This window comes from Rattus norvegicus, chromosome 12, assembly GCF_021556685.1.
Source record: "Rattus norvegicus strain SHRSP/BbbUtx chromosome 12, alternate assembly SHRSP_T2T, whole genome shotgun sequence".
Classification (NCBI taxonomy): Eukaryota; Metazoa; Chordata; class Mammalia; order Rodentia; family Muridae; genus Rattus; species Rattus norvegicus.
This window is the reverse complement of record NC_141545.1, coordinates 13,959,959-13,981,504: the sequence shown is the minus strand read 5'-3', so window position 1 is coordinate 13,981,504 and position 21,546 is coordinate 13,959,959. Positions and strand designations below refer to the sequence as shown.

At 47.7% G+C, this 21,546-nt stretch overlaps 1 protein-coding gene across 2 annotated transcripts in view; it reads right to left on the bottom strand.

Moving 5' to 3' along the window:
- The window catches only part of Flt1 (Fms related receptor tyrosine kinase 1), a 173,375-nt gene that overhangs the window by 48,220 nt on the left and 103,609 nt on the right, over positions 1-21,546 (bottom strand). For both annotated transcript variants that reach the window (XM_087579212.1, NM_019306.2), the window contains 1 exon segment: positions 7,701-7,832. In XM_087579212.1, coding sequence (XP_087435338.1) covers positions 7,701-7,832 — 132 coding nt within the window.

Below are 21,546 nucleotides of genomic sequence, written 5' to 3'. Positions count from 1 at the left end.
GCTTCCTAGGCAAGCGCTCTACCACTGAGCTAAATCCCCAAACCCGACGCTTAGTCCTCTTGCCTGTGAGTGGTGGCGCTGAGATTTTAACCCAGCTGACCCGAGGGTCACACATCTGAGGACACTGCCATTTGCTCCTTTCCTTGGAACTTCTAAGCCTTCACGTCAGGGAGGCAACGTCCGCTGCCCTCCCCTGCTTTCAGGGGTTGTGAAGGAATTTGCTCCTCTCCATCCTCTGTTGCTGCCTAGAGAACCCGTTTCCGCTTCCGTTCTCACCTGCCTAGCTTTGACTGCCTCGGGTCACTTCTACTCCTTTCCAGGGCCACAGATGGCTCCTTTCCAATCCTGTCACTACACTGCCTCAGTGTGTGCTCTCCATGACTGTCAGCATAAAGTTCAAAATTCGAGCTGGCAGTGTAGCATAGTGGAGGCTCTTATGTTGCATGACAAGGTCATGGCTTGCCAATTTAAAAAAAAATATTGGTTTACTTTTATTTTATATGCATGGGTGTTTTGCCAGTGTATATGTATGTGTGCCACATGCATGCAGTGTCTCTGGATGCCAGAAGAGGGCGTTGGAGCTCCTCGAACTGGAGTTACAGGTGGCTGTGAGCCACCATGTGGATGCTGGGAACGGAACCAGGTCCTCTGCAAGAGCAGCCAGTGCTGTTAACTGCTGAGCCACCTCTCCAGCCCCACTCCCAATTTTAAAAATTAAGTTAAAACTTTAAACTCTTAGGTCTTATATTTTCTTTTCCCTTTTAATCTCAGTATACACCCCCGGAGTGAGGAAAGTGTAAACCAAAGTTCATTTCATGGGAGTATGAATTTCTTCTACTACGTGTGTGAGTGTGTGTGTGTGTGTGTGTGTGTGTGTGTGTGTGTGTGTGTGTGTGTGTGTGTGTGTGCATACGAGCTCGAGCACACAGGCACCCTACAGCAGCCTTTGATTGTCACAGATGCTGATGGTGATGTCCTCATAGGGTCCTTGCACAGGATTCCTGCACGGAACGTGAAGCAAGTGGCCCTGTCTGACTGTGGGAACTTTCCCAGTGCGTCCCATAGGACAGGAAACTGGCCCCCCAAAGTCTAATTCCATAGTCCTTACTCAAGCAAAATTCCTCTCGGGTGGGACTATTTATAAGTAGTCACATGTTTGAGGAACCGACGCCTTAGAATACCAGAATGTCAGGCTCAATTGAACATTAGTATTTGGTAGTGCTTAGTAAAAAATCTTAGCAGTTTATATGGTGGCATCTGTGTTCCACTTGATCTGTTTCTGCTACTTTTTGCTGAAGAGCTGTTAAGCCAAGCCCCTAGGTGCTTTCTCTACACACTCACCTGACAGATGCCCCTCCCCCCAGACCCCGTCCTCACCCCCACAACCCCCAACACACACACACACACACACACACACACACACACACATACTTCAACTGGCTGGTGACAGGTGATCAGTTCAGTCTACAAAATAGCCCAGCTGCTCAGGGGCAAAGCAATGTGGGCAGAACTTGATAATTATTGGGAGAGAGTGCTGGTCTCAGGCTCATAACTCCCATAAGATGTGTGTAAAAGGACACAGCATGCCTCTGTTTTCACTCAGGATGCTGACAAGAATGTGGCCAAGCATATATTACGCTAATGGGTGCCTTTTGGTAGAGAGAAGCTCTTGTTCCCTTGTACAGACAGAACCACATCAGTTACCTCCCCAGGCTTCTTGTCATCCTTCTGGGTTCCACTTAGCAGGTCGTCTGATTTCTGAGGGAGGTCAAGAGTGTGCACTATGCAGTGTCTCAAGCCTGTCTAGTGGCAGTGGTGGTGGGCCCTCTGTGTGCAGTTCTGGCTGAGTGAACTGGCCTCACACCTTTGCAGGATGGTTACCAGGAACAGGGTTTGGCTGGGTAGACCAGCCTAAGAAACGTTTAGGTGTTTTCTCAGTAGCTAGGCATCCGAGCTCTGGCCTGGCATGTGGCACTGTGTTACGGTAGCAGGCTGCCAGAACCTCAGGCCACAGAACCATCAGCTCGGCTAAAAGAGCATAACCAGGTGAGTTCCCAAGAAACAAATCACCAAGGAGCTTTAGCGGGGTGGGGTGGGAAAAGGATGGGGGGGGAGCACAACTAGGAATTGGGAAAACTTTCTTGTATGAGTCTGTGAGCAGCTGTGTGGGAGACCAGAGCCTCACTTTCTTTTTAAAATGTTTAGACAACAGGGGTGAAAGTGCAAACTGCTGTTAGGTATGATTTGAAACTTTTCCTCACTTCCTGCCCCTTCTCTCAACCCCTTTGAACTTTTAAATACAGTTTTATGGGCTGGAGAGACAGCTCAGCACAGGTGGACCGTGCCACCAGACAGAAGAACTGGTAAGGCTGAAGCAGGTTCAAAACCCCAGGAAATCTCATAATTGAGAACGGCAGGTGTGAGAACCGTTCCCAGCCAGGCTCTACCTGATCTGTTGATCTGTAACCATGACACCCCACTGAGAGGACCATGAAGACTGGTCACACAGCATAAAAACCCATTGTTCTCCATGCCAATGAGGTATCTAGATAGGCCCCAAGTGTTTAGCCAATGAACTTCCCTTACTGGGCAACCTTCCTACAAAAGGTATTTAATCCCTGATTCACCCCAAGTAAGATGTATTCACATCCGCCATAAAAAAAATAAATAAAGGGGTTTGGACAAGCAAGGACTGTCACCTTCATCAAGGATCTCTGGGGGTGGGGTGGGGCACACCTTAATCTCCTGGAGAAGGCTTTCTCTCTTTCGGCCCTCTGTGCTTTTGGCACTCACTTGGAACCAAACCAGGTTTCACCTTGTCTGGGGCTCAGCCATCCCCTTCCTGCCTGGCATTTAGGGGAGGATGCAGACTTGCGGACCTCCGCTCTCAACTCCTCGCTGTCCCCAGCAGCATCTGGATACACAGGAGACTGAGAACCACAGTTTTTCACTTGGGAAAACACAGGCCAGGACCCCTATCACAGGCCATGTTCTGACCCCCTCTGAGCAGCACCCCTGTGAGGTAGACAAGTTGCGTGCTTTTTTTGGAGAGTAATTTCCGGTTAAGGAAAGAAGGAAGAAAGAAAAAAAAAGAAAGAAAGAAAATAAAATTGCAGTCTGAGACATTTGTTCTGTAACACATTCTTATCGCAAGCCAATCCTTAAGCCAAACAGGAATATTGCGGGTTCGTATACCATTGGGTGACTCAGAGTAAGCCCAGGAAATGATGTGATACTAAAAGTTTTGCCGGAGTGGAGGAGCCCATCAGCCAACACTAATAATAGCTAGCACTTCAGATTTTATCAGGACAGAATCTCTTCATCCTGGAAGGGCCCTGGAAAGGTTAGTCAACCACCATCACCGCTCCCCTTTTGCAGCGAAGAAACAGTAGTATGAGGAGGGGAGGGAGTTTTCCAAAGGTGACTCAGCTCCCAAAGTGAAGTGCTGCAGAGAGGACCCCCACTCTGCAGGAGACACAGTGCAAGGGAGGGGCTCAAGCATTTCCGACTCTCAGCTCTGTCACTTCCTAGCCTGGTGGCCCTGCAAGGTCATCCGACTCCTCCATGGGTCCCACTAGAGCCTTATCTTCCACAGCTAAACTTTCTCACAGGATTGCTGCAAAATTTCGGCAGGGAATGGGGATGGGGATAGAAAGGTGGTTCTGTGGTTAAAAAAGTGCTGGCTGGTCTTCTAGAGAACCTGGGTTTGATTCCCAGCACCCACGTGTTGACGCACAACTTCAGTTCCACGGTTTCCAGTGCCTTCTTCTGGTTCTCTGTAAGCACTGCATACACGCAATACACACATGTACATGTAGACAGAACGCTCATATGCATAAAATAATAAAAGAATCAAGTATATTCATGCATGCCTGCTTAACGCAGTATACCATGTGTTTAATAAGGTAAGGTACAATCAACACATCCAGGCCTTCCTAACAAAGCTACCATCTGTGTCTGGCATGCCCTGTGTGGATTCACATAAGCCTAGTTTCCACGAGGAAAAATAAGGTGGGTGTGTTTGAAGCCCAATTATTTCATTTCAAGAACTGAGCTCGGGCACCAATTTAAAATTTATTTAAATCTATATTGGTCTATATGAATTCTTAGAAAGCATTTAAAAAAAAAAGGAGGGTTTGGGGATTTAGCTCAGTGGTAGAGAGCTTGCCTAGCAAGTGCAAGGCCCTGGGTTCCGTGTTTGGGGGGGGTGGGGAGGAAAGAAACTGTTTCAAAGATAGACAGGGCAACTGTATTATTCCAGCTTTACACCGAGTTTGGAGTTGAAAGTTTGTTTCTTTTTAAAAACTATGTAAATTGAGGGCCTTCAGCATCCTGTGTACAGTTAGGAAGAGACCCTTCATCTTTTGTTACTTGGGACTCTGAAGATTGCCAGCATCTAAGAGAGAAGGAGATCCACAAAGTCCTAAGTTACTTTAGCATCTTCATGCTCAGTGCCATGATGGCCGCAGGGGGATGACTACAGGTCGCAGAGGACCAGGCAATGGAACACTGACCAAGGCAGGGAGCACTGGGACGCGTGCTACCTTTGTTTTGAGCCATTTTTATCATAAAGCCTTGGGATCTAATTAGGGAGCGTGCTACATACCCCTTCCTTACTTACTGTGTGGCTCCTTTCTCAAGCCCATGTTTACAACCCACGTCTGGGACACCACGTCCCGCATGGAGGCCTTCATGTGTCATCCCTTAAGCCATCATCACCTGTAGCAGATGCTTTGAAGTGGGGTCATCCTCTGAGGTGACTGTCCTGTATAACTGAATACTATTGAGCACAGCATGCCTTAGTCTGCTGTAGGAAAAGTCCTGTGCAGAGTCTAGCTTTTAGCCTCCGTGAGAGAGAGCTTAGTCTAGGTCTTTGGATACAAGTGGGTCAAGTGCGTCTTGATTGCTGACAGCTTTACTGTGGTCTTGACACTGGGCGACTCCCCCCTTCCCAGCTCCACATGTGCCCAAAGTCCCGTCCAAAGCAAACAAGATCTGTGATTATTTAGAGAAGCTACTCGGACTCCACAATCCTTTTCAGACACCAAAATAACGCATTGTTTTATCTGCCAGTATAAGACTCCTTTTGCAAAGGGAATAAAATGAGCAGACCGTTTCCTTCCTGGCTGATTCCTGAACCTCTTTAAATCTGTTAAACATAGCCACAGACACAACCCATGTGCCTATGTTTCCTAACTCCACGGGGCGAGATAGGAGCAGGCCAGGAAATCACATCTGAAGCCAGGGTGTGCTTCACAGCCTCAGTGACATGAATCATAAGTTCAAGGGCGAGGGTCCATTTCCTTTCCTTTCCTTCCTTCCTTTCTCCCTTTTCTTTCTTTCTTCCTTTCTCCCTTTTCTTTCTTTCTTTCTTTCTTTGTTAGTTTCTTAATTTTCGACACAGGGTTTCTCTGTGTGTGCTGGGATTAAAGGTATGTGCAATGCTAATTTTTATTAGTATTTTACCTGCGTATATGTCTGTCTAAGGGTACTAGATCCCCCTGGAACTGGAGTTATAGGTAGGCGTGAGCTGCTATGTGGGTGTTGGGACTTGAACCCTGGTCCTTTGGAAGAGCATCCAGTGCTCTTAACCACTGAGCCATCTCTCCAGCTCTCCATTTTCTTCCTTCCTCCCTTCCTTCCTTTCATTCTCTCACTCTCTTTTTTTAGATTTATTTATTTTATGTATATGAGTACACTGTCACTGTCTTCAGACACACTAGAGGGCATCGAATCCCTATTACAGATGGTTGTGAGCCACCATGTGGTTGCTGGGATTTGAACTGAGGACCTCTGGACGAGCAGTCATTGTTCTTAACCGCTGAGCCATCGCTCCAGCCCTCCATTTTCAATTATAAGATGATCTGCAGACAACTGCAGTCCACTGCCCTGAATGGCATCCCATGATCATGTTAATTCTGTGAGCCCAGGGTCCTCCGAGAACCTGGCTGTCATTCATGTGCAGTTTTCCCCAGCTCCGTTTACTGTCAGCTTGCAAACAGCTCCCTGTTTCAAGGTATATCCTCCTATGGACCTGATGCCTGCTCCCCTAAAACCGCACCCTCTGTGAGCCTTTGGAGGACAGTCTCAGGGGGAAATACTGGGGTCACAGATGTTGTAAACCATGAGGTCAAGTAACATGGCTTCTGAGATGCCCCGATCCTCCTGTCAGAAGAGGAAAGATTTACACACTGACATGCACATTCTTACTTCATGCCAGGACGCCTCTCGCTCCACCAGATGTGCAGCCGCTGCTGACCGTGTTGCCCACTAGAGAACACCAGGATGCAGGTGCTTAGCGAGGTGAGGCAGCTGTGGGATGGGGTGGAGGTGGGTTTAAGAAGAAAGGGAACTGGGGTTGGGGATTTAGCTCAGTGGTAGAGCGCTTGCCTAGCAAGCGCAAGGCCCTGGGTTCGGTCCCCAGCTCCGAAAAAAAAAAAAAAAAAGAAAAGAGAAAAAAAAAAAAAGAAGAAGAAGAAGAAGAAAGGGAACTTCCTTCGTCAGGGCCACCACCAGCTGACTGAGCTTTAGGTGACCTCTCTGCACCTCCGGGGGCTTCCTAACTGCTCCACACACCCCGTGGGTCCACTGTAACAGCCCTGAGTCAACCTGAGGGCATCTCTTGTTTTCTGCTCTCCCTGGCCTGAAGCAGCTGCGGGGGTGGCCAAACCTGATATCCGTGCCAGGGGCAGAGGAGCAGATGTTTGAGAGAGGAGCTGCTCGAGTGAAAGGCTTACTTGGTCTCGTTTGATGTGTGGGCAGAATTGGAAGACCATTTTAAGATAAGGAAGATTTGAGAGACAGGAGCACTCTTCAGGCTGTTTGGGGAGTACGATCCTCCTTTCTGGAAGTACGGGTTTGCGGTGGAATAGTTTTAGCTTTTCTTCCTTCCTGGCATCCCCTAGGCTCTCAAATGCAAACCCCGCCCCCAGCACCACACCAGCACCGTGGAATGGCCACGTTACCTAAGAGGCGCCCAGCAATCTTAGGATGCTGTACATTTTAGAGCTGGGATGGGGCTTAGCACGGGAAAGACAAAACCTGGGTTGAAAACCATTTTCTAAATGGAAGCCAAGCGGCCGCGGTCAGGGCGGGGCCCAGCCACTTTGTGCTCTGTTCTTCAATAAAATCTGAGGCCCAAAAAGTGGTGCTCGCGAGGGCCGTGGGTGTCTGAGATGTGAGCCGTTCTGTGTGTCTTGCTTCTGAGAATAATCTGCGTCTCCTTGTGATAAAAGCCAGCAGAGGGAAAAGCATCTCAACTGTAATTTCCAGCACTTGGGAAAAAAAGGGGGGAGGGGGAGGGGTGATCCTGCAGTCAATGGGTGGGTCCCGTCTCTCTTCCTGGCCCTTTCTCACAGATGTGAACCCCTTGGGCCTTCCTGAGTAATTTTATCCACAGTGTTAGCACACCAGGCTCTTTTCTTCGGGGAAGTACTTCCCCTACTGAGAGTGCTGGGTTGGGGTGTCCAAGGACAGCCAACCTCCTCCTTCAGATGGTGCCACACAATGTCATCAGGCAAGGAGAAAGGGGTACGGAAAGAACGCTCTGGGCTGCCAGAGGAGACCGTGGATCGGGGAGGTGGAGGGAGGGACGCGGGGTGGGGGTAGAGGGTGGGGGGGAAAGGCCGAAGCTGGGGGTCAGGGCTGGGGGAGGGGTTAAGCAAACAGGGAAACAGGTGTCTGAGCCACCAGCTGTTTACCTTGCACGGTGAGGTACGCTGAGCTTTCCACGACCCCCTTCTGGTTGGTGGCTCGGCACCTATAGACACCCTCATCCTCTTCTGTGACTCTTTCAATAAACAGCGTGCTGTTTCCTGGTCCTAAAATAATTCCTGGGGAGTGAGAGATGTTTACATTAGCAGGTCTGGAGAACAAACCCAAACAGCCTTCAGGAAGCCTAGTGCCTTCCTCTCCTAGGCTCCCGGAAGAGGTTCTGAGCCCGACTTAACCCCAGATGGGGTCGTTCACTCAGTCTCCAGTCTCCGCTGGGTGCACATCTGTCCAATCTGCCGAGCACTCTGCAGTCCCCAGCCTGATGCTTCCAAACACTCGGAAGTTGATGCCTTGTCCCCCTCACACAGAGAAAATGGAGACTTCTCGTCATTAAGCAACATGATCAAGAACTCACAGCTTAGCCCACAGCACATTTGTGGCATAGGGTCATTTATCACGTGACCTGATGAGGTGGCACCGCCTGGAGGTAAAGCTCTTGGGCCGGCTCTCGAATCTATAACCTTAGCCTATAAGCAAAGTACTTACTCCATCTATGTTTTGTTTTCCCCAGTCTTGATATAAAATGAAAGCAGTTCCCATTCAATGCATGCGTATCATGGTAATGAGTGCTCAGAAGACATAAGTACTTAATACTCAGTACTACACAGACTGCCAGAAATTTCCAGAAACCCCTGAGAAGCTTTGAGACACAGAGGCCTCTACTGAGTACTGTCACCAAGTGTTTGCTCTCCCATCAGTCTGAGTCTGGGGAACAGACAGCTAACAAGAATGCAAATGAGTACCTAGGGAGGGGTGCACAGAGGCGGAGGTGGGCCTTGAGTTGCAGCTTGAAGGAGTGTCAGCGGTGAACTGAGAAAGCGAGGAATGAAGCAAGAGGCCATAGTGAACACGCACTGAGGACTTGTGCTGGAGAGGAAGTCAGTGTGCCTGACCACACATGAAAACATAAAAATTAGATAGATGATAGATAGATAGATAGATGAATAGACAGACAGACAGTAGATAGACAGAGAGATAGATGAGAGATAGATACATAGATAGATGAATAGATAGATGAATAGATAGACAAACAGACAGATAGATGAGAGATAGATAAGAGATAGAAACAGATTATAGATAGGTAGATAGATGATAGGCAGATAGTTAGATGATAGATGAATAGACAGACAGTAATAGACAGACAGATGAGAGATAGATACATAGATAGATGAATAGATAGATAGATAGACAGATAGATGAGAGATAGATAGATAGATAGATATAGATAGATAGATAGATAGATAGATAGATAGAAGATTGAAACAGATTATAGATAGGTAGATAGATGATAGGCAGATAAATAGATGAATGGATAGATAGAGACAGACAGGTGGATAGACAGACAGATAGATAGATAGATAGATAGATAGATAGATAGATAGATAGATGAGAGAGAGTCAGGTGGATGACAGATAGATTATAGATAGATAGGTAGACAGGCAGACAGACAGGTAGCTAGATGGATGATAGATAAATAGAGGATAGACCAGCTAAACACCAACCCCTTTTACCTTCACACTGTCTTTATTTATCCCTCTGCCCCACCCCATTTAAACCAGGGATTTACTGAACATTTGACCACTGAGCATTCAGTTGCCCTTTAATCTTTTTAAAAATAAACGCTTAAAAAGGTAATTCGTTGACCCAGATGAAAATATTTTGGAGCCTCTCTTATGCACCCGACAGTCAGATACAGACGGTGGCAGACAAGTGCCACCCCTGCCCACGAAGGGCTCACTTCTAGTTTACAGTAAAGCCGAGGAGGAAGGCACACTCGTCTGAGAGGCTCGAGTGAAGGTGGTGCTGAGGAAGGCGATTGCTGCAGACAAGGCAATCGAAATGGAAGAGCTGGGGACCAATCAGATGGGGAGAATGGAGCCTCTGATAGGTTGGCAGACAGCATTACAGAGTGAGTAGCAGCTGGGTCGCCCCTGGGCCAGGAATGAGCCCACGTGAGAAATAAGGGGCTGAAGAGCATGTGCTGTTCTTGCAGGGGACCCAGGTTCTGTTCCCAGCACCCCCATGATATATCACAATCATCCTTAACCCCTGATCCGGGGGCAGCCAATGCCCTTTCCTGACCTTCGTGGGTACCAGGCCTGCATGTGGTGCATGTGCATACATGCAGACAGACACTCATACACATACAATCATCTGAAGAAGAGGAGGAGGAGTGGGGAAGGGAAACAAGACCTCTGCAACCCAGTACTGAGTACTGAGTACTGAGTACTGAGTACTGAGTGCCAGCATTCAGTAAGCAAGCAGAGGAAAAAAGCGGCCAGGACACAGATCCTGCCCCCTCCCCAGGCAACATAAGGATTTAGGGTCAGAGAAATGGCCCAGCAGTTAAGAGTCCATGTTGCACTCCCAGTGGGCCTGGGTTCAAGTCTATGCACAGCAGGCAGCTCCAGAAGATCCCATGCCCTCTTCCAGGTCCACTCCAGCCCATGTAAAATAATAGATCAGTAAGTCTGCTGGTGAGCTGAGTGTGGTAGCTCGCCCCTGTAACCCTTACAAGTGGAGGTAGAGGCGGGAAGATTAGCCTCAGCTACCCAGTAAGCTTGAGGCCAACCTGTGCTACGTGGCTCTGTCTCAAAAAACAAAACCAAGCCAACCAACAAAACCACCGTAAACCAAAAGAACCCACTGTAGGGAGAGCAGTGGATGTAGCTCAGTGCTAGAGGGCTTTCCTGGAGTGAGCAAGGAGGGTCCTGGGTTCCCTCCCTTGGTAGCACAAGAAAAAAAGAGAGAGACAGAAGCCATTAGTCATTATAAGATAGCACAGCAGCAGGCAGACATGGAAAAGGGGTGGCTGGTTTGGGGGTTTTCTCCTGAAAGGCTTGAACGAGAATTCTGATGGGTGGGGACGGACTTCGGGGTTCCTCTGAAGTACCAACTGGCTTGCTTTTCTGGATTGGGGTGCGGTATGGGGGGAGAAGGGCAACGGAAGGCTGACGTCTAAGTCAAGGGTGTAGACAACTGGGATGTGTAGTGTCTGGAAATGAAGATTCCGGGGGAGCCAAATGAGGGCGGTAGTCAAGAAGTCTGTTCAAGATGGCCGCCCCACATCCAAAGGGTGGATTCATCTGGAACAGAGAGAGGGGACCGGACTTGAAAAACCCCGTGGGCTCCGCACTGAGGAAGAAGTTGAGTCGAAGGGCTATAGATAAAGATCATGGATGAATTTAGTCCAGAGGGAGGAGAGTGAGTGGTCACGGCCTGAGTCGAGTAGAACAGGAAGGGAAACCGGCCAACTGGAAGGAAAAAAGAGAGAGAGAGAGAGCCCAGGAGGTGACAAGAAAGCCTGGAGGTTCCTGGAAGCGACAAAAGACATTTTCACAGGAGAGAGCAGGCAGGCTGGGGAAGGAAGTTAACCACCTACTTTAGCAGAGCATAGAGGAAAGCCCCACAAGGACACAGAAACAGACAGGGCGGTGCCCAAGGCAGGCAGTCAGGAGTTTCCTTCCAAGCAAGTCTGAGCCAGTGTCTACAGAGCAACGGGGAAAGAATTTTTAAGATTTTACTTATTTTTTTTTCTTTTTTCTTTTTTTCGGAGCTGGGGACCGAACCCAGGGCCTTGCACTTGCTAGGCAAGCGCTCTACCACTGAGCTAAATCCCCAACCCCAAGATTTTACTTATTTTTATTTTATGTGCATGAGCACATAGCCTGCACGGACGTCTGTGCGCCATGCATGTGCATGTAGAGGCTAGGTGATGTTGGATTCCCTTGGAACTGCCATTAGAGGTGGTTGTGAGCGGCTAGATGGGTGCTAGAACCTTAACTTGGGTTCTCTGCGAGAGCAGCCTGAGTTCTTAGGCAATAAGGCATCTGTTAAGCACAAGAAGGGAACTTTTAAAAACGATTTTATTTTTCTGTTTTTAATTGTGTGTGTGTGTGTGTGTGTGTGTGTGTGTGTGCGCGCGCATGAGTACAGTTGCTCATGAAGACCAGAGGAACTAGAGACACAGCTGACCAGTGTGGGAACTAAACTTTGGTCGCAGTTCCAGTTCTTAACCGCTGAGCTGTTTCTCCAGCCCAGGAATTCTTTCTTAAGATGCAAAGCTTTATAGCATTTTTATATGCTGGTAGAAGTCATTTGGGAGAGAGCGAGGGTAGGAAGGAGGGAGGGAAGCAGGGAGAGAGGGTGTGATCCCCAAGTCAGAACTTCCCAAGAAAAAAGAAGACTAGGGTTCCAAGGTCAAGATGACCCGAGGGGGAGTGGGCAGCCTGTTTGTTCCTTGTTTTCTTCCTTCCTTCTCACGAGAGACAGGCTTCTGCTATGCAGCCAAGGCTGGCCTTGAACTCCTACCTCCACCTCCCAACTGCTGGAATTATAACCCTCTCATGTCTCCCTACTTTACTTTACAGCTCCATCTCAACTTCTTGTTTGTTTAATTACTATTGTTACACACACACACACACACACAGAGACAGACACATAGACACATAGACACACACACACACACACACACACAGTGGTTAATTGTAACTCTCTATTGGGGGTTGTGGAGGATGGGGTCGCGGGGTCCTCGAGATTTTCCCCATCCACATTGGCATGTCAACTGGTATAGTCATTGTCATTTTCTTGATTAAATGATTGACGCAGCCCTGAGTTGTCTAAGAAGGCAGGCTGAACAAGCCAGTAAGCAATGTTCCTCCCTGGTCTCTGCTTCAGTTCCTGCCTCCGGTTCCTGCCTTGGCTTCCCTCCATGGCAGACAATGACCTGTGAGCCAAAGAAATCCTCTCCTCCCCTGGTTTTGGTCAATGTTTTCTCACATCAGTGGAGACCGATGCTATCAGTTAATGTTGTACCAGAAGTGAACAATGATTGAGCATTGTCATGTGATACAAGACACACAAACCAAAGCCATCCCATTACTGTGAAACAACTGTGGCTTGGTGTGCATTCTCTGATCATTTCTGTGTGTGTGTGTGTGTGTGTGTGTGTGTGTGTGGTGTGTGCGGGCATGAGCATGTGTGTGTGTGTAGGTGTGCATGCATGTGTGTGTCTGTGCATGCGTGTGTGTGTGTGTGTGTGTGTGGTGTGTGCGGGCATGAGCATGTGTGTGTGTGTAGGTGTGCATGCATGTGTGTGTCTGTGCATGCGTGTGTGTGTGTGTGTGTGGTGTGTGCGGGCATGAGCATGTGTGTGTGTAGGTGTACATGCATGTGTGTGTCTGTGCATGCGTGTGTGTGTGCGTGCGCGCGTGCATGAGTGTGTGTGCATGTGTGTGCGCGCGCGCGCGTGTGTGTGCGCGCGCGCGCGTGTGTGTGTGTGTGTGTCCGCACACGCGTGTGTATCCCTGCTTCCAAAAGCCATGTTTTTGAATGACTGGCAGATGAAGGGGAACTCTGAAGTCAGGGGTCGTTCTGATCAGGGAGGAAGACCGTCCTGAAGATATTTGGCTGTGGAAATGACATCATGCGAGTGGCACGTAGGGAAGTTTAGTCTTGCAGAAGGCAGGATGGGGCTGGAATGAGGAAAGAACAGCATGGGGCAGTCCGGCTCCCTACTTGAAATTCAGGCAAGGGGTGGTGAGGCCGATATCTCCCCACCCCACGTGCCTGGATGGGAGGATGGGAAGGAAAGGGGGGAAGGGCTGGAAATTCACGCTGGGAACAGACAACCTGCAGGAGTTGACTCAAGCAACCGAGGGAGATGAGCCGAAGGGGATGCCGGTACTTGAAGCCGATGAGAGGAAATGTGCCTTCTTTTCAGGGAGGGCTGTCCTCTGTGACTGGCTAAGTCCCAGAGTCCCTTTGAGGATGTTTTTCTCTCTGTATAATCAGAGCAGCACCTGCCTCGCATCACATGGATTCCAGGAGCAGGGAAAATAAATATGAAGGAAGTCCCGGCAGAAGGCTTGATGGGGGTGAGTTTGGGGGTGCAGCTCAGTGGCGGACGACGTCCATAGCATGCCCTAGGCTACGTGTTCCATCCCCAGCACTGCAGAAACAGGAGTGGAACGGGCAGGCGAGACAGTTAGAGCAACGGTACGGTTGAAGCTTTGGAAAGTGTAAGGTACGGGTGTAGTTAGCAGTCAGAGACCGAGGCTGTGGCAGAGGAGTGTGGAGTTAAGAATCCATCGTGCAATCAGGCAGTGCTGTTGCACGTCTTTAATCCCGGCACTTGGGAGGCAGAGGCAGGCGGAACTCATGAGTTCAAGGTCAGTCTGGACTATAAAGGGAGTTTCAGGACCGTCAGAGCTATACAGAGAAACCCTGTCTTGAACCCTCTTTTCCCCCTAAAAGTCCACCTTGCTACCCATTCCTCACACAGGGTCTGAACTTCAGCCATTTTCCATCCCTAAAATTCTAGTTGGAGCTGAATACCACAAACAAAATAAAAAAAAATTAATCTCAGTATATTCCCATTCCTTATATACTCATCTCCTATTTTTGTGGTGGTGCTTTAATGTTATTTCTTACAGTTTGTAATTTACTTGCTTATAAATCTTTCCCCACTAATATCATCAAGGACCCTCCTTGTCTGCTTTCGTCATAAAAATCTATGAAAATACGGAAGCTGGGCACAGTGGCGCATGCCTTTAATCCCGGTACTTGGGAGGCAGAGGCAGGGGCACTTCTTTGAGTTTGAAGCCAACTCTAGCTACGTAGTGAGACCTTGTCTTGGAAAAAAAAAATAAGAAAAAAAATATTTACTGGAGTTTTGCTTTTTCCTTATTTGGTTTTCTGTCTTTGAGTTTTCTTTTGGAGAAAGGTGTGTAGTGGGAGGTGAGGAAATGAGCTTTACCACACAGACAGCTAAGCGCTGTGACGTCACTATTATTTATTTATTTATTTATTTATTTATTTATTTATTTATTTATTTATTTATTTATCGGAGGGGAAGGAACAAGGTCTCACTATGTAACCCATGTTCTGGAACTCACTTTTAGACCAGGATGGCCTCATCCTCAAAGAAATACACTGCTGGGGGGTGGTTCTAGTGTCTTGTCTTATTTTGGCTCCCAAAAGCCGCACTTCCAGGCCTGAGGGTCCCTGCCCCGAGCTGGCTTTCATTGGTAATAAAGAACTGCAGTACAGCCAATGGCTGGGCTGGGCTGGGAGACGGGGCGGGACTTTTAGATTTCCCGGGCAAGGGAGTGAGGGAGAGTGGAGAGAGGAGAAACGCCATGACTAGGAGGCAAAAGGATCAGATTAAGAGCTACAGGAGAGAAGGCTTTTCTACAATGTAGGTGGTACGGGAGCAGGGCCCTATGGAGCCGAAGACTACCCAGAAGGTAACAGGGCAGCAAAGATAAAATATAGATTTAGGGGCTGGAGAGATGGCTCAGTGGTTAAGAGGACTGACTGCTCTTCCAGAGGTCCTGAGTTCAATTCCCAGCACCCACATGGTGGCTCACAACCATCTCTAAGGGGATCTGATGCCCTCTTCTGGTGTGTCTGAAGACAGCTGCAGTGTACTCATATGCATCTTTAAAATATATATGTAGATTTAGAAGGTGTCGAACCAGGAATACCAGAATGTATGTTAGCCACTAGGAGGTTTAGAAGTGTCCAGCCACTGAGCTAGTCAAGACATATCAAAATTAGCTGGCACGCGCGTGCGTGCATGCGTGTGAGCGCGTCTTTTATTCGAGAATCCAGAGAGCTCTTGGGCAGGCGCACCTCGGACCCACCGGGAGCCAAAGCAGTTTAATTAATTCACTGCTACGGTCTACCTGCCTCTGCCTCCTGAGTACTGGGATTAAAGGCATGTGTGGCCATGCCCACCTGAGTGTCAATTACTGAATAAAATATTCTTTTCCCACTGAATTATGGCACCAGTTATGAGATTGCAAGTTACTATGTATTTCTGGTTCTGTTTTTGGGTTCTCTACTCTTTCAAGAACCCATTTGTTGATCTGTGTACCACAGCATTTAAATAATGATGTTTCCTAACACATCTTCTAAAAAGACTTGATTTATTTTTATTTCATGTGTGTGGGTCTTTCTTTGTGTGTGTGTCTTTTACATCATTGAATGTTTTTATTTTCTTTTTAAATAACTTGTTTCTTTGAAAAGGAATTATATATATCGCCACTGGGAGGCTCTCTTCAGACACACCAGCAGAGGGCATCGAATCCCATTACAGACGGTTGTGAGCCACCATGTTGGTGCTGGAACTCGAACTTAGGACCTCTGGAAGAGCAGTCAGTGCTCTTAAGTGCTGAGCCATCTCTCCAGCCCAAGAACTTGCTTTTAAAGCTACATTTGTTTCGAGACACAGAGAGATTTTTATTTATCTTGTGTTTATGTGTTTGTGTATTTTGCCTGCATGTATGTTTTATATGTTACATGTATACAGCTAGAGACCAGGAGAAGGCATCAGATGCCCGGGATTATCCCATGTGGATATTGGGAATACAGCCCAGGTGCTCTATGAGAGCCCCCAGCGCTCTTAAGCGCTGAGCCATTTCCCCAGCCCCAGCTGTCTGTCATGCACCTTCATACCAGGTTCTTTGAGGGGTTTGCTTCAGCTGAATTTCCTTTCTCCGATGGACACGAGGATTAGAAGCAGCCACAGACTCGCTTACAAGCAGGCGTGATGGTTTGAATAGGGTTGGCCTCCACAGAGTCCTGTGTTTTAATGCTTGGCACTATGAGGAGGTGTGGCCTTGTCGGAGGAAGTGTGTCATCACTGTGGAGGTGGGCTTTGAGGTCTCCTATATTCACGCTACGCCCAGCATGGTGAACAGTCTCCTTCTGCTGCTTGAGGGTCAAGATACAGAATTCTCAACTCCTCCAGCACCACATCTGGATGCTACCATGGTTCCCACCTTCATGATAACGGACCTCATCCTCTGACCCTCTGACCCTCTGACCCTGTGAGCCAGCCCCAGTTAAATGTTGTCCTTTGTGAGAGTTGCTTTGGTCATGGCGTCTGTTCACAGCAATGGAAGCCCTGATTAAGATAACAAGCTATTGCGCTTTCTGTTGACGGGATAGTTATTTACCAGTTTACTTCCAGGAGGATGGCCCAAGTCATTTCCATACACTTGCTTATTTATTTCAGACAACTGATAGATTGTTTCTCCACACTATGCACACTCGCCCCCTCCCTCTGCACACTCAGTATTATGGACTTATCTTTTCTATTATTTGACTTTTTCTCACTCTTATTTTCCTAAAGTAGTGGCATCTCACGTGCCGAGGTTAGAGGGCAAACTTACTTCTCTCCTCTACCACATAGGCCCCAGGGATCGAACTCAGGTCATTCAGCTTGGTGGCAAGCTCCTTTACCAGTTTAGCCATATAGCCATCCCAGATTTCTCTTTACTGTAAGATCCTGTATCAGATTGGACAAATAGGGAGCAGAGCAAGACTTTCAGACATAGTTACCTACAGTTCACACCCATGAGTGCTGGGGATTTGATTCTAGAATTGTCTTGTTAAATTTTAAGGAAAAGGCAGAAATCTGATTTTTTTTTAAATGTTCAAATTCATCCCTTTTTTGTTTCGTATTTTTAGTGTTTGCAAACATGTCCACTTAGTACATTCACTGTGACTGCCATTAAAACACGCGTGCTGCACAGATCAGACATGACTCCCCATGGGTAAGCTTTAGATTCTAGTTAATCAAGGACCTGCTTGACCTGGCCCTGTCTGTCTTCTAGCTTTAGGCTCTGTTATCTCCGTAAAAGGACCCCTGGCCTTGGATCTTGGACCCCTGGCTTCTCACATGTTGTTTCCTTGGTTCGATGCTAATGCTTACTCGGTTTTTAAATGGTTCGTTCCTAGACCACAAATATCTTCTGTTGCTCTCAGGACCCCGGCTGTGCTACTGCAGTCGCCTTGTGCAGTGCCTGCCCGACTCCGCCATGTGTCAGGTTTTAGCAGTCATTTCGCGGACTTTTTAAATTTCACCTGCTCCAGTGTGGGCTCCTGGACAACAGCAACACCACCTTAACCTCTCTGAGTCTCCAGGGTCTAGCACTGTGCCAAAAGCCACCTGGCCTCCAGCAACTGGGGAACAGCAATGGTGTGCAGTGTAGAGGAGGGGCCGTTTTGTGGTCTTTGTGAGCCTTATCTTATGAAGACAATGTTGCCATCGGTGCCAACTCTGCATGCCGGAGCGTACCATACGCGCATGCCCAGTTCTCCGAATCTAGACTTTATGCCACTTAGGTTTATCTCCCTAAAGTTCAAACGCACCCAGGTTCCTAGAGCAAAGAAATAATTCAGGTGACTGTGTAGGTGTTGGTAGCCCCAAGGGGACAAGTGAACCTTCACCAGAGGCTGTTTTAGTGGCAATCTGTTCTGAGCCCTGAGGGCTGTGAAGCTGATAATCAGCGTAAGACCCCCGTGATCTGCTGAGTTGGTCGAGGGTAGATCAGCTTGTGATCAAGTGACCTGCGTTTGTCCACCGGGTGCAGTCTACATTTTAAACGTGCCCAGCTATTTTAGTATTTGGTATTTCCAAGGGACTGTGCAAAGCATTCGTTTTTCCATCAGTGCCTTAAGGTGATGGACACTCACAATGTTTTGTATGTGAGAACTATATTGTCTTAGAAAGAGGACAGCATTTTAATATGACCCGCTAAACCTGTAGAGTCTTCGATTCACATATCTGGTTAAATAGATGGGCGCTGTGTTTGAGCTTTCTGCTCCTCCCACACAATGCCTCTGCTTCTTTAACTGGTTTGTCAGTCTGAACGGTGGCAGCTCTCTTGTCCTGTGACCACCAATACTTCATGTAGAAGTTATGCCAGCAGGTTTCGCTAAGCTCGTCTTTATTATCAGGGTTCTTTTCTTTAAGAGTGATTTTGTGTGTGTGTGTGTGTGTGTGTGTGTGTGTATGTGTGTGTTCACTTAAGTGCAGGTTTCATGGAGACCAGAAGGCGGCATCAGAGAACGCCTGGAACTGGAGTTGCCAACCATTGTGAGCCACCATGTGGGTGCTGGGAGCTGAGCCCATACCTGCACTTTTTTTTTTTTTTAAGATTTATTTATTTATTTTGTATATGAGTACACTGTAGCTGTCTTCAGACACACCAGAAGAGGGCATTGGATCTCTTTACAGATGGTTGTGAGCCACCATGTGGTTGCTGGGATTTGAACTCAGGACCTCTGGAAGAACAGTCGGTGCTCTAACCACTGAGCAATCTCTCCAGCCCCCCATACCTGCACTTTTTAAGTGGAAACTCCTGGACAATAAATGCTCATGTTCCCGTTTGCCATAGCCTACCTGGAAGGTTAGATTTCTACCACAACACATAACTGTTTACCTACAGTGACTCACCCGTTTTAATACCGGGAAATGCTATTGCGCTGTATCGTTGCCAAAGGTAAGAAACTGCGATCTGTTTCTGTTAGCTGAGGACTCAGAAATCAGTTATGGGAGTTCATAGCATACACACAGATGGCTGCTCAAGCAGAGGAGGTGGGACACCGTGCATGCATATGGATAGACCCCCTTAAGTCCTCTCAAATGATATACTGCCCTGTATGATTTGAGTTTAGGCACCAGCCTCCCTTGCAATGTCAGTGCCAGGCATTTAGCATAACCCACCAATTTTGTTTTTGTTTTTCTGTCTTTGTCTTTGTCTTTTCTTTTGGTTACTTTCAGAGATGGGGGTTTCTCTGGAACTCTCTCTGTAGACCAGGCTGGCCTTGAACTCAGAGACCTGCCTGCCTCTGTTTCCTGAGTGCTGCGATTAAAGGCCTAGCCCACCACTTTTGTTTGCTTTTTATTTTTTATGTTAGCAGTTATTTGATTTTATGCTCTATGCCTTGCTTGTTAAACTTCTTTCTGTATTTTCACTTTTAATAGTGTAAATTCTATGTCCTATTCCCAGTTATTTTACTAACTCATTACAGTGTAAATTTGCTCTTGTCTTTAATGAATGACAAGATGCTATGTGTACCAAAGACATGCTTTTAAATATATTTTTTAAAGATTTATTTATTTCTTCTTATATTTTTGGTTGTGAGCCTAGACTTTAACGGCTGAGCCATCTCTCCAGCCCTTATTTATTTATTCTATGAGTACACTGTAGCTGTCTTCAGACATACCAGAAGAGGGCATCCGATCCCATTACAGATGGTTGTGAGCCACCATGTGGTGGCTGGGAATTGAACTCAGGACCTCTGGAAGAGCAGTCAGTGCTCTCAACCGCTGAGTCATCTCTCCAGCCCTTTAAATGAATTTTTAAAAGATGTTTGTTTGTTTATTATGTATACAGTATTTTTCCTACATGTATACCTGCAGGCCAGGAGAGGGCATCGGATCTCATTACAGATGGTTGTGAGCCACCATGTGGTTACTGGGAATTGAATTCAGGACCTCTGGAAGAGTGGCCAGTGCTCTTAACCTCTGAGCCATTTCTCCAGTCCTTTTAAATGAATTTCTTTCTGACTTATTCTCCATGAATGCTTGGTCTGTCTGTCTGTCTGTCTGTCTGTCTGTTGCTTACACTCATGTCTGTGTGGCTATGTGAAATAAAATGTAAGAAGCCCTGATCCAGAAAGCATTTTCTGTGTTCGGTTTGCCCTCAGTGAAGGCCAGCTGCACGATGACCTGGTCCAATTACATGTGGCAAATTCATGATCAGCTGGAATGGAGGGGCACCAAACTTGCTTGAGCTGACTGTGTGAGCGACGACTAAGCTGTACGGAGCTCACCAAGCAGGTTACCTGAGAGCACCTTTTGTTTGCCTCCGGCCTTAACTGGGCACAGTGGCGATGGCAGTGGCATGGTTGGTGTATGCTTGCCAATTCAGGTCTTCCTTTTTGGAAGGAATTGGGATTTCCATGAAAACTCTGGACACATGGAACAGAAAACTCCCACCCGATGACATTGGTAACAGACAGAGCACACCTAAAGCCAGCAGGAGCTCCGTCTCTCAGCACCCAGTCTTCCAGGATTCGGAAGGTTGGAGTGGGAGCCCCTCGTGCTCTGAGCCTTGGTGTCTTTAGACTGGGTACAGCACCTGGGAGACTGTACCTCTCGCCCCACAAGCCTAAATCTCTTTCATTTTGGCCTCTTCCTTTGTCCTGGATCTCCCCCCCAACCTTTCTCTCTGGTGGTTCTTCAAGCCTCAGTGTTCTCCAGAACAGGGCTGTCTGTCTCTGCCATGAGTCTGTGTGGGAGAGTCACAGAAGGAGTCCAAAGAGGGTTTTTCGTCTATAATGGGGAAGGAGAGGCTTTGAGAGTTGGAGGAGCAGCTAAAAAGGGTTATATATGCTAAGTTTGGGTAAAACCCTGGGATCAAGACCCAGTACTACAGAGACACACACATACACCAAACACACACACACCCCCCTGAGATTTCTACTTGAGTTTAGGAAGAAGTCTGGAAGTAAACAGCGGCTTAGTTGCGCTCTATTGTGAACACGTCTGTTGCCTCTGAATTGCATCCTGTGTGGTGGTAAAATTCGCATTCTGTGTATTTGGCCACCATTTCTCTTCTGGAGCACTTGGGCTGATTCTAAGGGCCCAGGCTCTTCCTTCCCATCCTTCCCTATAACGGTGTCTCCTTGCTTCCCCAGAAGGCTGAGCTCTACTCAATTCCTTCCCAATTCAGACCCAAATTAGATTTTGACCTGCCTATCATGGTTCCCACTGTGGTGCCCATGGTGCAGATCTTTGGCGTCCTGATACAGTAGGGACAGGACACATGTCCCTTTCTGGATAGGTTACTCAGTCCTGGTGACCAAGATTCGGCTGAAGAAGAAAGGTTAATCCCTGTCTTGGGGGCTTCTCTCCCACTCCAGCTTTGGTCTGCTGGAGACACGGGGTGCTCTGGATAAAATACCACTGTTTTA